At 40.4% G+C, this 17,046-nt stretch overlaps 1 protein-coding gene across 2 annotated transcripts in view; it reads right to left on the reverse strand.

The window, feature by feature from the left end:
• Positions 1-17,046, reverse strand: part of MED13L (mediator complex subunit 13L) — a 169,146-nt gene that overhangs the window by 80,040 nt on the left and 72,060 nt on the right. For both annotated transcript variants that reach the window (XM_064393121.1, XM_064393120.1), the window contains 2 exons: positions 7,569-7,653; positions 3,265-3,348 (listed from right to left, as the gene is read on the reverse strand). In XM_064393121.1, coding sequence (XP_064249191.1) covers positions 3,265-3,348; positions 7,569-7,653 — 169 coding nt within the window. The remainder of the gene's footprint in view (positions 1-3,264; positions 3,349-7,568; positions 7,654-17,046) is intronic.

Consider the following 17,046-nt stretch of genomic DNA (forward strand, 5'->3'; position numbering starts at 1 on the left):
GCTCTTCTCCAGGGCTCCCCAACTCTGATGTTTCCATGTGAAGAACTGACCTGACTGGCAGGAATTCCTGGCATGGCACAAAGCAAATGCAGCTTGCAGCAATGCTCAGGGTCAACTCTGGTATCACTGATTTAGCTATTCCTTGAATAGGTCCTATGGCTACTCCCAGGAAATTGAAGGCAATGATGATTTCTACTGCTGTAGGATGACAATAAAATGTGTAGAATTATTTAGGAAGTGACACATAATACTGAAGATACTTGGGAAAGGAAACCGAGAAGTTCTGCACTAAATTTCCTGTGAAAAGCATCTGGTCTGCACTGAAAGCAAAGCAAAACACAAGCACACAGGGATCTGTCTTGAACCCCCTCTGCTGTTCCCTCAGTCCTCCTGGAAGGGCAGGAAAGCTCATCCTGCACTCAGTTCCCAGCAGTGCCTGGCAAGGCAGGCCAGGCCCTCTGTTGTTCTCAGGCCTCCCTCTCACATCTCAGCATAAGTAGGTCACGGTCACTGCCATGCTCCACTTCATCTTTGACTTCATTCTGAAATCACAGCCCTCCCATTCTTCTCCTTTAATGCCATTCACAAAAACCACAGGTCCTGAAGGACTTTACTCCTTGAAAGGCAGCCCGTGACTTTTAACTCCTTCCCTGTTCATTTACACCCAGCCCAGGACTTCTCAGTGTATTCCTGAAATGGCATCAGTAACTCTAGACATTGGAAACTTGAGATGAGCAACTCTGCCACAAGCAAAAAAGGAGAAAAGCAGACTTTAGAGATGGTTCTATTTCTTTAGCAGAAAGACACCTGCTGGTTTCCACCTTCAAGGGGGAATATATCCATACAGATCTCTTCCCACGCTCGAGGAGAACAGAACAGGTGTTTTCAACAGGGACTGCCAGTTCCCAGACTCCAATCTGATCACTGTACACACATGCAACTTATTTCTATTACTTTATAGAATAACATGGCTTTAAGTAATATTTTACAAAATGCCTTTTTTTGGCTATAAAGGTTTTATGTTAAAATACCTAAACATCCTCAGCTGGCCTCTTTCTTCTGCAAGTATTCCTTATTGCTTTATCTAGAATAAACTGCTGCTTAGACCAAGAGCTTCACAAAGAATTTATCTGGAATTAACATGAATCAATTTGTGAAGATAGCTTTTTGTGCTATGTTGAGAAAGCTTAAAAGATTAAATAAAAGGTGTCTGGACAGATTAGTCCCCCAAGCCTCCCTTGTTGCTACTGTCCACGATTGACTTTACTGTCCATTTTTACAGTCTTTACTGCAATCTTTCAGGAAGATTAGTTAATTTCATGTCATTTATAGCAAAAAAAATAAAAATTAACCTGAAACAACACAAAACCTATTTCACATTAGGCACAATTATTATTGTTAAATAAACACTTTTGAAATGGTGCATAGCCAAAGGATCTCTAGTGACAAGAACTTTCTAAAAATAAACAGAGAAACCAACACCCCTCAAACCAAAAACAAACATTATCTTCTCCAAATCAAGAGTGCACCCTCCAACCCTAAATCCTCAGTGTCAGATTGATATATGGAATACTTTAAACACAAACTCAGTTTAACATGAACTCAGGTTTTGTGACATCTTCCAGGCCAGCTTTCTTTATGTGCAGACTGCACTTGTGTTTACAAACACAATCATCCCCTACAGAAGCCTCACTATGCAGGCTGATCTGTGTTACACACATGTAAATCAGACACAGGACTTACTAATTTGTCAGGATTCTAAGGTGATATTACCTTCCACGCCAGTGCTGCTGCTGTTTTTGACAGACATCATCTACTGTATCAGATGCTTAATTTATTAAATTGATACACACCAGGAACAGGCACGAGACTCACAAGCACATTTAATCTGAGCACTCAGGCTGCAATGACGTGGATAAAACAAACAGCTTTGGCTGAAAGGAGCTGCCTCTCTTTTCCAGAAACTGGAATTGACCCCTACTTACGTCACTTAAGGGAATTAATCTTGCAGAAAATTAAGCTGAGGTTGGTATGATCAGAACAGCAGCAGGGAAAACACGAGGGAGAAAGGTGGCCACGCACAGCCAGGACAGGGGAAGGTATGGAAAAACCTGGACCTTTCCATGGCTCCTTGCCATTAGATCAATGTGAAATCAAAGGTTACACACACACAGTGTCAGCCACAAAGTAAACAGTAACAAAACAGGTAAACTCCAAGCTACATTAACACTTTTGGGTTTAGAAGGGAGACAAATCCACAGTTAATTCCTGCATTCTCTCAAAACCAAATGCGGTTTGTAAGCAGCTGCTTTGCACCAAGTTTGCTACAGAAGGAAGCCAATGATTTGTAACATTGCACTGTCACATTTCTGCAGCTAAACCTTGCAGTGAGATCACGATGAGAGGGAAAAGACAGGTCTGATGTGCAGGATGATTTCCACCTGTCCCCACCCTGCCATCAGACGCCGTGTGACTGCAGCTGTGCTGGATGGATGAAGAAGTTGCCACCCCACTTCATCTCCACTGCTCATTACCTTCAAATCTCCCAGCATAACTGCGTGTTTAGTCACTTCCTAACCCAGTTCTGTCAAAATGATTCCCGTTAGAAAATCTGTGTTTCAGCTTAACTCAGATTATTTTTGACAGAACTTGTTTAGCGGATGACTATAAATGCAAGTACCAGAAGATCTGAGAACATTGTAACCTTTAGAGCTCGAGAGGAAATAGCGAGCAGTGGAGCCAGCTACCCCTGTTCCATAGCTGTGTTGCTGTGGGAGAAGCACATTAATCACTCCTATAGGTCTGATCTGTCAGCCTGCCTGAGCAGGGAAAGCCTTGTATCGAGGGTGGCATCTTTAAGCAAAATAAATCAGGAAATCTATAGACGACTTATTTTACTGCTTAAAATGTCAGGCTGGGGTTTAGTGTCCAGAAATTAAAATAATTCGTTATAACTGCCTGCAATTCTGTTGTATAATGAGAGGAAGAGGCAGATGCTGCTCAAAAGATATTAATAAATGTGACATTTCTGTGGAGCTAATGGATAAATACCAACCTCGCCTTCTTATCTTAAATTATCATAACAAGGCCTGAAAACTTACTTAATTGCTTTCTATGTATTACTGATGTGAACACGCTGTCTGTGTTTTTACTTGTTACACGGCAAAAGAAGCGGGAAAACTACCACCAAAATTCAGCATCCAATTACCATCCCACAATCCACAACACTGACAGGAGCAGGACTGGATGTAGAGATCTCCTTACCTTTTATTAACTGGCTTCTCATCCTTGTCATAGGGCCGTATGAACCATTTCCCAATTCTTACGAAGTTTTTATCCATCAGGCATCTAGAAAACAATTACAGCAACAATTACTAGTTACATCTTACAGTGCAATTAAAGGGAGTCTTTGAAGACAGTGACTCTGAGGGATTAGGCAGCTGCATTTCAATCAGACTGAAATACAAGTTTGTAGGTCTTGTGCTCCACTTTTTGTTTTCCCACATAAGTCACAAAAAATCCCTTCCCCATGTCATGATGTTGTCACTGATGCTGAACTTCACACATGCATTTCCCCTCACCTTTGCCACAATCTTTTCCACTCTGTGCTACTCTTTTTGCCGACTGATCCCTTATTCTACTTTTTACACTCCTCCTCTGGAACAAAGGCCATTCATTAGTACTGATTCTTTTCTACCCAGTCTTTCAGATTTCAGACGATAAAGAACCTGCATTCCCTTATTTTTGGCACGAAAATGGTACAGTATAGGAATGACAGAAAATTGCACTAAGGAAATATTAACAAGGATTCCATTTTCCCTTCACGTGATCCCCAGCATGATTTCAGGTGCTGAAACTCCCACAATTACTGCTTCCTCTGTCAGAAACCTCACTTCATCATACTCCCACAACACCAAAATTAGAGCAATAAGTTCCATTTTCTGTGGTCCCTTTGGAAGTCCACAGTTTCTTTTTAGAAACTGCATATTCCTCTTAAAAAAAATTCCAAGAGTGAGGACTCAAAGTGATCAATACCCAATTTAAATGGACAAGTTAGGGAGTGCCTGGTGCCTTTCTAGGTCCACCTGTACAGATGAATCACAGGAGCAATTTGCCAACCCTGAGTATGCCTCATACATTAAACATGTACTTGAACATGCTGCCCAAGGGACCACACACAGAAATTCATAATTAAGGCATATTTTTCAGTAAGGTAAATAATATGCTTCCAAAATTCTGTAAAACTGGTTATTTGTTGCTAGTGGTTTATACACCATTACAAGTAATATGCAAGCCTTGCCCATACATTTCACATCTATTCAGTATTTTCTATTTAGATGAAAGAACTGGATTTTTCCCCTCTTCTAAGTCTTCCAATAGTTTATTTCTATAGCAGCTGCTAGAGATTAGCCAAAACAAAGGAAAAAAAATCTAAAAATCACATGAAACTTTCTGGGCAAGTACATTCTGCAAGGTTCAAAAAAGCTGTGTGATCTACACTTCAAAAGCATACCTAGAAGACACAGGAAATGGACGACTGACAACGTAAATACTAATATGCTCCTAATTTTTCTGTATAAACTTGGCAGGACTTTCTAAAGTTAAAGCTGAAGAAAATTCTACCAGCACTTTCTCAGTTAAAGCAAAAATAATCCATTTCAGTTGAATAACCAATATCTTAAACTGAATATGAAAGCTAAGGCAGCAGAGATCTAAAGACATTAGTAGAAGTGGGGAAAAAAGCTTCAGCAACTATTTCCCTAGGAAATATTTGCTATCAGAGAGTCTGTCAGTGCCAGCATGTTTTATACAAACAAAAGGAAGTCTGTGAAGTTTACATCAGATCCCTAAAGAAAATAATCTGTAGTAGCAAAAAAATGTAATAAACTCTTCCCATCACACACACTTCAATGCCACATCACTGTGTCTCACCACAGCAGGTTTAACTGCCTCAAGCTAATGCTGCTTTCCTAGAAAAAGTCTTCATGGGAAGATTTGTCCTTAAAAATCAGTCAACCCTCCATGCTAAACTAAATCATGGGTTATTTAAGGAATAATCCCCTATAAAATCAGAGCCGTGCCTGCAGCAGCGCGACCTCAGATGCGGCTGGGTGAGCAGTTAACAAAAGTATGGTTGTTTTTGCTGTATAAGCATTAAAGGTAACTAGTCTTTCACAGTGAGCTGTAACAATGGACTTGTGACAAAAAAACCCTTAATATATGGTCATAAAAAGCAGTTAGTTAATGATACAAGGACATGAAACACTCTGCAGGTCCTGGCTTCTCTCCCTCCTCAGGGCTGGGTGATCCCTCCCTCAGCAGCGCAGCTGTTCCAGCACTTCACTGGCGCCTGACCTCCTGAATTTCTGATTTTTCCACGAAAAAATGACTTGCCAAGGGCACACCAATTGTTACAAAATGACACCGTAATATTTTGACTACTCATCCCTCAAATCTTGTAATGTTTTCTATACTGCAAATTACCATAAACTAAGCATAACCGGGGCGGGGGGGGGGGAATATATATAACCCCACAATCAGTTGTGTAAAGGCCCTTTTTCTTGCCTTTGCCAGGGTCAGGTCAAAGTTGTCCCCAAGTTATCCCCAAAGGTCCCTCGGGCTCCTCCATGAGGGGCCGCTCCCCCCTCACGGCTCCTCCTCCTGCCATTTCCTTCCCCCTCAGCCTCCAGCAAAATAACCACAAAATAAACCCCAAACCCTGCAAAACCCCAACCGCCGGCACCACCAGCACTGATGGGCCAGAACGGATTGGAGCCTTCTGCTGTATGAATGGGGCTTTTCCTAAACACCGGATAAAATGGGGCTTTAAAGTTTGAAGTGCTATTTAATAAAGCCTGCACACATGTTGCTATTACTTTAAATGAAGTAATAATTATGTTAAATTCAGATTTGGTACAGCACACAAATTAAAAAAATACATAAAAAGTGAATAACTTGAATTAAATTCAACTATGAAAGTGTAAAAATTGCAGTCAGCAAAGGAGTGAGAGGATGCTCATGTCCAAGGCTGGGACTGCAGCAGGAGTTGTACCAGCTTATTATGATATGAATCATATCATCTTATCACAACATATATAATCTTATCACAACATTGATAGTATCATATTATCACAACATGAATTATATCAGCTTATTGTGACATGAATTGTTTCAGTTTCTCAGGACATGACCCGAGGTGTGTTCACCAACTACTGCTGGAAGAAAAAGAATTTTCCAGTCACAGCTGGATAGAATAGTTCTTCTAACTCTGCCAAATAATTTCAATTAAATTATATATTAGAAAAATTAAATTTATTTCACAAGTTTAAAGGGGTCCAAAGAATAAAATTAGCCACTTTACACTTAAAAGTCAGCTGGCTGGATACCACAGATTAATAAACACATATCAAATTAATTTTCCATTTTATATTATAAAGCTGCAAAAGAACTAATGAACATCCTAGACTTGGAATTTAATTTTTATACTTTCATTCAATCTAAGTAGCCCACAACTTTTATAAAAATCCCCTGAAGAGACTGATGGGATAAAAAACAGGGAATACAACAACTAATCCTTGTCCCTGCGGATATGCACACAGGTAACTCGGTCACCCCCTGGAAATACAGCCTCGGGAACATAATGCAAACCTCATCACCAGTAAATCTACATCAAAGCAAACAGGACACTAAATGAGACAAGATGAAAGTGTTCTCCGTTTGCTTATTTTCTGTAAGAAAAAATATCCAAGGCTGTATTCTATAAAATTACTGCAACATAAAGGTGCATTCTATTCTGTTGTTGTTATTATTATTATTATAACCTCAGAGAAAGTGGGAATAGTGTAATAACATTTAATTGTAAGAAGATATCCAAATTTGTAAGAATTAGAATGTAATACAGGAAGGTAATGATGACCTGAGGAACTGTACAAACAGAATAAAATTATATAGCACAAGATACCATGTCCCGCTCATTGGGCCTAGAGAACAAGATAATCTTCAGTAATCTTAAAAAGTGATAGCTGGATTAAGAAGAAAAAGGGCATAAGTGTATTAACTAATCACAGAATAACTCTGCAATCAAGTCATATATATATATGGCTCAGAGCAAGGAACTGTTAAGCTTCACCCTGAATATTGTGCACAAATGTAGTCAAATTTTAACATTCATGTAACCAGGATAATTGACAGAAGAGAGTTAAGAGCTTTTAAGATATGTATCATTTAACCTCATCAAGGCACTGAAGGTCAGATACAATTACACTCACTAAGCACTTTCAGAAGGTGAAAACTCCCCCTTCTTTGCTTTTAAAACAACTCCTTAGCAAAAATCCGAGCAGAAATACATATCAACATTATTGTTTGCATGAGTTTAATTCGTTTGCGTAGCATTTTATGATAAATGACCAGAGTCAGTGACTTAAGACATCTATTCTGTTCTCTTGGACTCAAGGCCTAACTCTAAAAAATGTAGTTCAAGATCCATAATGATATAATTGCTCTGTAGGTATCCTGTATGATTTGAAGCATCAAAATGAACTATTTGAGCGCACTAGAGCTTTTCTTACCTTTCCAGAAGATTATGAATTGCTTTGAAGAGCAGGGTCCTACACTCATAGGAAAGTCCATTCTCCCAGAATCCTTCTTCCACCACTACAAAAACACAAAATGTCAATATGCTCAGAATAGGGATACACAAACATTTATCCAAAACATATCTTCAATAGCTTTAATTTTCAAAGTAGCATGTTTCATTAAACTATTTCAACTATTACCTATATCACCCAAGCAGCTTTAATCTTTACTTGCCGAAGCCTTTGAATTAAAGGAAAAAAAAAAAAAAAAAGCAAACACAAAAGCATAAAAGCAAACCCATTTGTTTGTAGCATTCCGTATTCAAGTACAGGAGTGAGGAATGCACGATCATTCTTTGCCACCACTGCTGAGAGATCCTTTAAACCTTAACCACAGATGCCGACAATCAAGAAACAAAGTGAATCATTAAAGGTGTAAAATCAATTTACATAACTGAAACTACATGAAACAACTCCCCTGAACCTCTCGCTGTCACACTCAAGTGCAATTCCTCCATTGTACTGACTTCAACTATTGCAGTTTTAGCAATACACAGCAGATTTTACACCAAAATAAAAACTGTACACTCAGTACTGAACTGCAGAGATGTTCAAAAAAGTAAGTCTAATTATCTCTCAGAGTAGAGTGCAGCCTGAATTAGTCACCTGAAGGACAGACAACCCTCAGAAATATCTTCTGTCCTTACTCATGGCTTTTGGGTGCTAAAACTACCAGGAGTAGCACTATTTCTGGTATGCCTGTACCAGATTCTAAATCTTACTCAGCCAGAAGATGCAGAGTGAAAACAGATGATAAAACAACTTTTTCAAGGAGTAAGAATTGTCTGAGTTCTGTCATTTCAATTTCACAGGAGTAGTCGGCAGATCTTTAAAAGTGCAAACATAAAATTCTACTGCACCTTAGCGCTGAATACTTCACACCCTCCCTGGCCAATTTGCAGGACGAGACCTCCCAGCAGCGCGTCTATCGCAGAGATGATTATCTCAGCATAGTTTACAACCACGTTTAAAGGCAAGCTTCTAAGGAGTTAGTGCTCCATGGAAAATACTAATATATTGTCAGCAGCCTTCAAAGCCTCGAGCCACTGTTCGGCTGCTTCTCCAGGAGCTGTAACTCACACACCCAGACAAGAAAAGGCATATTTTTTGCATGTGCAGTGTTGTGATATGTTAATGTCGGTAACAGAGCCTCTCTCTTCGTGCAGAATGCAAAGGCCGGGTTTTAGTACCTAAAATCACCTTATCGGACAGCACAGGGCTTGCCGGGAGAATGGAGACACAGACCTGTGCCCCTGGGCACGAGCAGCAGCCAAGGAGCTTTTCCTCAGAAGCCACTGCAGGCCCTTTAATGCTTGCAAGCCCTCCCTGACACGAGGGTGTAATGGGCCACGGCTATTTACTGCACACAACCCCGCGTGGCCTCGGCTTTCACGGGTAAAACACTGGGCTTAAGGGACTCAGAACCCCCGTGCACGGCCGAACTCTTGATGTGTAAATTCTCAGCACCTCAGAGCTACTGAAGCCCCAGAAGCTGCAGGGCAGGTTGAGTCTTGCACTTTAAAATTTCATAATCCTCAAATATATGAAAATCTACAGATTAGTTACACTATGAGAGATCACACCCGCATGAAAATTTAGTATTTAAATTAAAAAATCAAATTTTTGGGCAAGACCATGAAGTTGGCAGAACCTGTAAATTCACTCTTACACAGCAGTGAGCTCTTGTGCAGTTTCACCCTATCCTAGGCTGTACTGCCAGTATTGCCCCTGCTTTAGGAACTTCATCCAAAATAGGAGGGTCAAGAATCAAGTCTGATTTTACAGGAAAGTTCCCAGTTCTGAAGTGCTCAATCCTAACTCCCTACCTACTCCCAGGTATACACAGCAGACTAAGTGGACCCTGTTACAGCTTATATAATCTCTCAGAACTATTTTCTGCAAGTACAATTTTGCCATTTCAGAAGAATTTAGATCAGATCATGCTGCTTTACTGCTACACTGAATGTAATATTTTGTAGAGTTGAGAAAATTTAATCCAGAATTCTTTTATGTCTGGACATCACCTGTATTCTTTTTCCCTGCTCAGTTTCCCTGGGCTACCCCAGCCTGTTATTCCTCCACAGACATGAAAGCACTACACATCCCAGCAGGAGGGACTGGATGAGGGAATGGAAACTGGCAGCACTCCCCCTCCCTACCCACCACCACAGCTGCATCCATGGCTGTCCTGCACTCAGCAGAGGAAATGGTTGGGAGGAGGGTGTCCAAAATCCTAGGAAAAGCAGGGAAAAGCAATGTGAACCTTGCAGCCAAGTCCCGAGGGTCAAGTGTGCCATGAGGTCAGACTGGCTGAGGAGCTGCAGTGCAGTGGGACAGGGAAAAGGGTATCAACCCTCAATATTGCAATTTTCCAAACTTTCTTAGCACACAGAATTCACATAAATTATATATGAAATGCAAATAAAATTACTTCCCTATTAAATTTAACTCCATCATAAGACATTGCCATAACCATTTTCCTATAATAAATAATGCCTTTAATTCCCAGATATATTAAAGCACTATACTTACTGTAATTATCTTTAATGCTTCTTTATCCTACTAAAAAAGTACATCTTACAATTAAGAGCGTGTACATATGTCTGATGCCATTAAAATGAGGAGGAAAAATGAGAAGTGCAGCATTTCACCTCCTCTCTTCTGATCCAGACTCCACAAGAAAAGTGTTGAAATAACTGCAGCAAGTTACAACTTCAGGATGCATATGGTGACCAATAAAAAAGCTTGGCAAAACACTAGAAGTTAGACTATCCCTGTAAATTCCAAAGTTCCTGACACTTATAATTTAACTAGATTTTAGATTTTGAAGAGTATTTTAAATTCCTTATAGCAAACTGAAGCCTAGGAAATAGTCTCTCTCTACATGATGATTTCTAATGCTTTTAGCACTCAAACGTCCAGCTCCAGCCCCCTCAGCTTTCCCATACTCCTGACAGCATTTCCAGGCACAGCCAGCAGAACACAGGTGCTGTGCGGGTTCCAAAACTTGGGAACACCTCTGGCCTGTCCTGGAGGCATTTCTCTTTAGACCCAACAAATGCAGCACTGAACAACAGGTGTGAAAGGCACATCCCAAAACAGAGAACTTCTAGGGGAACAATCAAGGACAGATGGAATGTTTTAGTGGGAGAAAGCACAACAGAGCACAAACTACATTTTCCTCCCTGGCTTGCCAGGCCACAGGGAGGCAGACAGCTCATCCTCTTCTCACTGCCCTGCAACAGAGGGAGAACTTCACCACATCATTTCTCACCAAAAGAAGCAACTGCTTTCCTGCAGTTATGTTTTGTTTTTCTTTTTTTTTTTTTTAATGAAATCATCTCCCAAAATAAACCACCAAGTCTATTAATATTCTGTCTCTAAAAATCTGGATTCTCAGGAAAAAAACTATCAAGAATAGCAGAAAATCCAAAACAAGAAAAACGTGTATCTGACACTTATAATGGATTACAGTAGAAGTGTTAATCTCACTGCTGGTGTTCAAACAGAATGGGAATTAATCAACAGCCTTCATATATAAAGTTTTTAGGCATTTGTTATGATTTTGTTTTCATAGGTTCAAAAAATGAATAAAACGTTTGTGCTGATTTTTATGTTTATTCTTGCAGATCAGATGGTAAAATAATTAAAGGCAACTACAATAATTTAGACTTACACGGGAAATTTATAATTTAAACATACATTAATGAGCAGATTAGTTGGCTTGGGATCTTTTTTATTTTCAAGTCAGAGATATTAAGGTCTTCAAAGTGTCCAACGATTTTTATGAAGCCAGCCATGTTCTCAAAAAAAAGATCCATTATAAAAATTTCAAGGAGAGAAGTCACAGCAAAATATCAAAGCAAATACTTCAATAATTTTAGGTCTCCCAGCAGAGATACTGGAAAGATAATAAGATCTCTGTTCTGCTTCAGTGGCCAAACTGACATATTTTACTTAAAAGAAATATAGGAAGGAAGGAGAGGAGGCAAGTCGAGGCTGTGTCGGCGCTGCAGAGACAGTTATACCTTTAAGAAATCCAGCCACCCACATTTTAATAATTCAGGTCACACTGCCTTGTGCAGTTTAAAAGCAGAATTAGTTTCAAAGAATACATATTTCCTCAGAGCTATGTTACATATTTCCTTTTAATGTATCATATTGCAGCAACAGCTGAAATGAACGTCTAGACATCAAAAACAAGGCTTTGTTCCCACCTACTGCTTTTTTACCTCAGGCATCAGAGCTAATGAAACCCATTATCCAGAACACTGCCCTCAGTTACCACATTGGCCACTGCAAATATGAAAAAACACTCTGGGACAGCACCAGTTATTCAGCCATTAAAATTACTGAAAATCAATTTCTTGCTGCACACTGCAGAAATACTGATAGATTAAAGCAGGACACATGGGACAAGGAGATTACTTCCAGGGAAGATTACTATGTCAAACTGCTGAGGACAGGGACTTACTCAGCTCCTCAAGATTCACATTCAGAGCAGCACATGCTCCTTCCTAGCCTTTGATATTTTGCCTCCTCGTTGCCATGAAATATGAAGGATGTGAGGTTTTTTCAATGTTTTAAAAACACATGGCTAAACAACTCCAACACAATCAGACATAAAATTACTAAAAGCAAGCATTTAATTTTTCATCTGTATTTTTATTAGCATACTCTTAAAACAATATTTCAAAAACCAACGAGCATTTTGAAGCATCATTTCTCCTAAAAAATTGAGTTAAGAGAGTAACAACACAATGCAATGGTACATTAATTCTGAAAAACTACATTATACCCATAAAAATCCAATTAAAGACAACGCCATTGATCGATCATTGCTATACTGCCATTGATCACCTTGTAAAATCTGCGTTTGAAGTCATTAGTGATTAAATTGACTTATTACTAAATCAGATTCAACCCACTTAGAGATCTAATTTCCTTGTGCTGGTTATGATCGTAGGGAAATTGTGCTGCTCACTCGTACAGGCCTGAGAATCCATCTTGGCTCCCTTCCCCAAGTCAGCTCATCACAAAATGAACCAAAACAGTGCAAATGCTCCCCAGAATGACTCATTTGTGTTCTCCCATTTCCAAACACAGGGAATATTTACTGGACACGCACAGAAGCATTTTCAATCCGTATCTTCCCAAGGTATTCTTAACAGCTTCCAGGAAAATCAGAATATTAATAGAGACCATGGCTGGAGATTGCTGCTCAGGCACGGCCCGAGTTTGCATCTCAATGCACCGCAATTTTCGATATAAAAACCAACACTTGCAAGCAGAGTTGACTATGAAACTAAAATTGTTGCACTTCAGAAGGATAAATAAAACCTTCAAAGGCAACAGCTGTTGAATATCACAGGAATACTCCAAGGCTTTAATTGTTGCGCATTGAAACAGAAATTAGCATAATAGCTATTTATTGAAAAACAGATGGTAGGTAACTATCTGCACTTAGATTGTGTTAGCACTACTTAAAGTAATACTTTTATCGCTTCCTCAATCCCAGTAGGTACAGAGTTGTTTTTTATAAAATATACATTAAATGTTACATCCTCTCCCTGGCCCACACACTCACATTCCTGAGCTCCCGCACGGCCTCTCCTGCCTTTCACCGGAGCACACCACAGCCAGATCTTCACAGGGAAGGTTTCTCAGCAGCTTGGTTAACCAAAATTATTATCTATGAAATCAGAACGAGCATTTCTGTGCAATTACAGCTCGAGTCTGCTCTCTCTGTAGGAATGCAGATGAGCTGTGCAGAGCTCAGTTGCTCACTCCCGAGACAGGACAGATTCCAAATCAAACCATGGATTTGCCGTGTGGTTTTTGTTTTGAATGCTTTCTACAAGCACCAGAAAGAGCAAAAGGAACAGAAATAAGACACAATTTTATGTGGTTTACACAGTTTCCCAAAGCAAAGCAGGAAGTTGTATGCAATAGGAAACCTGCTCTCGCATGCCAGAAAATCCCCTCCAATCCCTGATTTACGCTGCTTCATTTGTCCCACCATGTGTTTGTGTTAAGCAGGCTTATTTCCAAAGCACTTTATATTTCTTTGCAGAGGTATTTCCTATAAATGAAAAGCATAACCTGACCATAGTGAAAAGGCACTAAAGGTTTGGGGAGATTTTCACCATCTTTTCCTAAAATGTACCAGGCTAAGGATACCAGTAGAAAAGAAGTATTTTCTTAATTTTATTCTTTGGAGTTTCTAGAATTTCCTCTCGCATTTTGAACTTTTCATTCTCTATTACATCTTCAGCTCTTTAGAATAAAGACATTAAAGGTATTTTGTCAGAAAGCAACATAAAAGCAACCCAAAAAACTTTGAAGGAAAATACAATTTTCAAAAGTATATCATGCTTTCCTAATCCCAGAAACAACCTGCACTCTCCAAACCTAATTTGCTCTCTTCTTTCCCCTTCCAATTCTCCCAAGTTTTCTTCATTTCTATTTCCAGTGACCACCTGGGCCTTGCAGCCAGTGTGACCCTCAATTCCACACATCAGCTGCAACCCCCACGTCTGCCTTTTGATCTCCCCAGGTTCAAAGAATATGGAATTCCTGCAGTGCCTGTGCAGCAGGAAGACCTTCCTCAGCACATGAATGCGATGAGGAGGACTTGTATTTTTCCTCTCTGAACACAACTGGTGTTTACTAGCACTGGTGGGACACTGACTGCATTCGCTGTTCCCAGAGCTCTGCTGGAGGTAACGGAATGTACCAGGGCAGCGAGTCTCTCCGGAGAAATCAGAGCGAGTTCAGCCATCCCCGAGTAACACAGAGCTTGTTCTGAGGAAAAATGCCGTCCCTATTAATCCCTACTTGGAAAGCGAAAGGAACCCGGCGTCTTCCCTCACTTCCCAAGAATGCAGGACGTCATGGCTGGAGCACAGCTCAGCTCGGAGCGCGGCTCCGGCCCGAGCTCTGCCGGCGCTCCCACACGGCTTCGCCTCAGAAGCGCCGGACAGGCCATTCCGCTCCGACTGCAATCCCGTCCCGCTCCCAATCCCACCTCTGATCCACCCCCACGTCCCCAGGAGCTGCCCCCGGCCAAGGGGACGTGGCAGTGCCCGCAGTGCCCGCCGTGGGGCCGCTTCCCGCCGCCGTGCAGGGCAGCGCGGCCCGGCCCGAGGGGCACGGCCGGCCGTCTCCATCCTCGTCCCGCAGCATTCCTCGCTGCTCCACGACTGCTGCGTGCCACAGCCTTTAATCGAGATGTTAGGATGGCAGCTGGAGGAAAGACGAGATCTCCAACACATCCAAGGAGACATTTATGGAGAAATCCCGGGTCTCCCCAGGCCCCGGAGCTCCGCTTCCACCCAGCTGGGCTCGCCACAACAAGAACTGGTGGTATTTCCACATCAGCTGTACGCTGACTTAACCAAGTCAACATTTGGGTTTCCATCAGTTCAAATTTAAGTTTACCCTTCTGCATAAAAATTACGAATTGTGTTTATTTTTCCTCAGTTCACATTTGGTTTTGGTTCTGTATCACTATTTGCAGAGGCTCCTATTTTCTTCCTTCCTCCCCCCCAACCTAATGGTTACAGAAATAACAACTTTCATTAGAAAATCTTATTTTCCTTACCTTACTTGTAATACTATATTGTGAGAAAACAAGATCTGGATTTAAGTAAGGGATACAGGAAGTATTTTTAGAGCAGTTTCCGGTGTTAAATACACATCATGTTCCCCACACAAAATAGCCAAAGGTTGTACGTGTGAACTACAACACTAATTCCATTATACATGGAATATATCAGATAAGTCCTCCTTCATGTTACTGTTTGAAAACAGGGAAAGACGTGAATGAATATACATTTTTCTAGGTTGTACATACTTTCAAAGTAATGTTTTAAAGCTTCTTTTACTATTTGTTTTCTTTCCTCCCTGCTGGAATTCATTACATTTTACAAAGGAATAAACAACAAAATTGACTTTTCAATTTGTATACTTAAAACCTTGCTGCAGCAAAAGCTGAAGGATGTAAAAAACCCAAACCCCAACCAACAATCCCCAAAAATACAAGAGCAAGAGTTAGCAGCAGGCAAACCCAAATTTTAAATTGCTGGCAGGTTGTTTGAGTAGCAAAGTTAAGCAAAGTTCCCTTCCAATGCAAACCATAACATGATCCTGTAGGTCTTTCCAAACGTGACTTTCAGCTTGTGATTTTTATCAATTAGAAAATAAATTTTAGCTTACAAGGTTTATATTCTTCAGAAACAGAGGGTGGGGCTTGAGCAATAACCAATATCAGCACAAAAATGGTTGTGGTCAGAGCTTGTAAATAAAATACTTGGAAAACATATTTTCAAAAGAAAATACTCTCAGTTTTGCAACCATTTTTGGAAATTAAAAAAAATGAAACTGCATCTTTAGTTGAGGTATGAAGAACAGTGTAAATGAAATATCTTTTTATAAATGTGCCAGTGAGAACCTTTTCCCTCATATTCTCATCTTTTTGGAGAGGCCAGGAGCCTTCCAAAACCACAGGCACAGAATAAAAACACAGAACAGACTTCAAAGACAAAACAAGCATATTTTTGTCATTTTGTTTGTTCTTTACTCCCCATAAAACATGCCAAAATACTTTGTGCTCTTCTTTAAGCAAATGTTTACTGGAGTTTGCTGCTACTTGAACGGAAGCAAAAGCGAAATAACAGTTTTGTGTTGAGCTGTGCCAGTGAAGGGCCTGAACTGGAGGCAGCAGAATGTCAAGCAGGTTTTTAAGCAGGTTTTTAAATCTATTTTTGTCCTTTGAGGAAGCCAGCAGAGGGAGCTGGCTGGGATCTGGTCTGGGCTCTTCACCCAGGGGCTGCTTTTTCAATTAAGAAAAGGATCCAAGATCACACAGGCTAAAAATAAAACTTCAGGGGGAAAAAAAATTGACCACATGCAATAATAAACATATTAGGAGAGAGCAGGTTTGGAGTGTAAGTGCTCGTCTTAAAATAAAACCCTGCATACAAAACTGCTTTGAAAGCAGAGAAACTTCCTTGAAAAATAATCTGATCAAATGTGTGATCCCTTGGGAAAGGCAATGGAAGATCCATGAAAATCCTGATGTCCATTACTTGTGCTGGCTGGACAGATACTGGCCCCAAACAGGTACCAAAAGCTCAGTGTAGGAAAACAGCCCCTCTGCCTCCCCATCCCTGCCTTTCTAAGCAGGGACTACTGCAAGATGCTCTTTCAGATGGGACAGAAAAACAATTTCTTCAGCAGCACATTCTTATTTATAATAACATGTTTATTTACTCCTGTTTATAAACAGAAGGTATTACAGGGGAAAAATAATGAGGTAGTCACAACATGGCATGGGGAATGGAAGAAACAAATTACTGAGGCCTGGAAAGCTGTTCTAAAATACAGGAGTCCTTGGAATCCACACAGAAAT

Source organism: Passer domesticus, chromosome 17 (assembly GCF_036417665.1).
Source record: "Passer domesticus isolate bPasDom1 chromosome 17, bPasDom1.hap1, whole genome shotgun sequence".
Taxonomy (NCBI): domain Eukaryota; kingdom Metazoa; phylum Chordata; class Aves; order Passeriformes; family Passeridae; genus Passer; species Passer domesticus.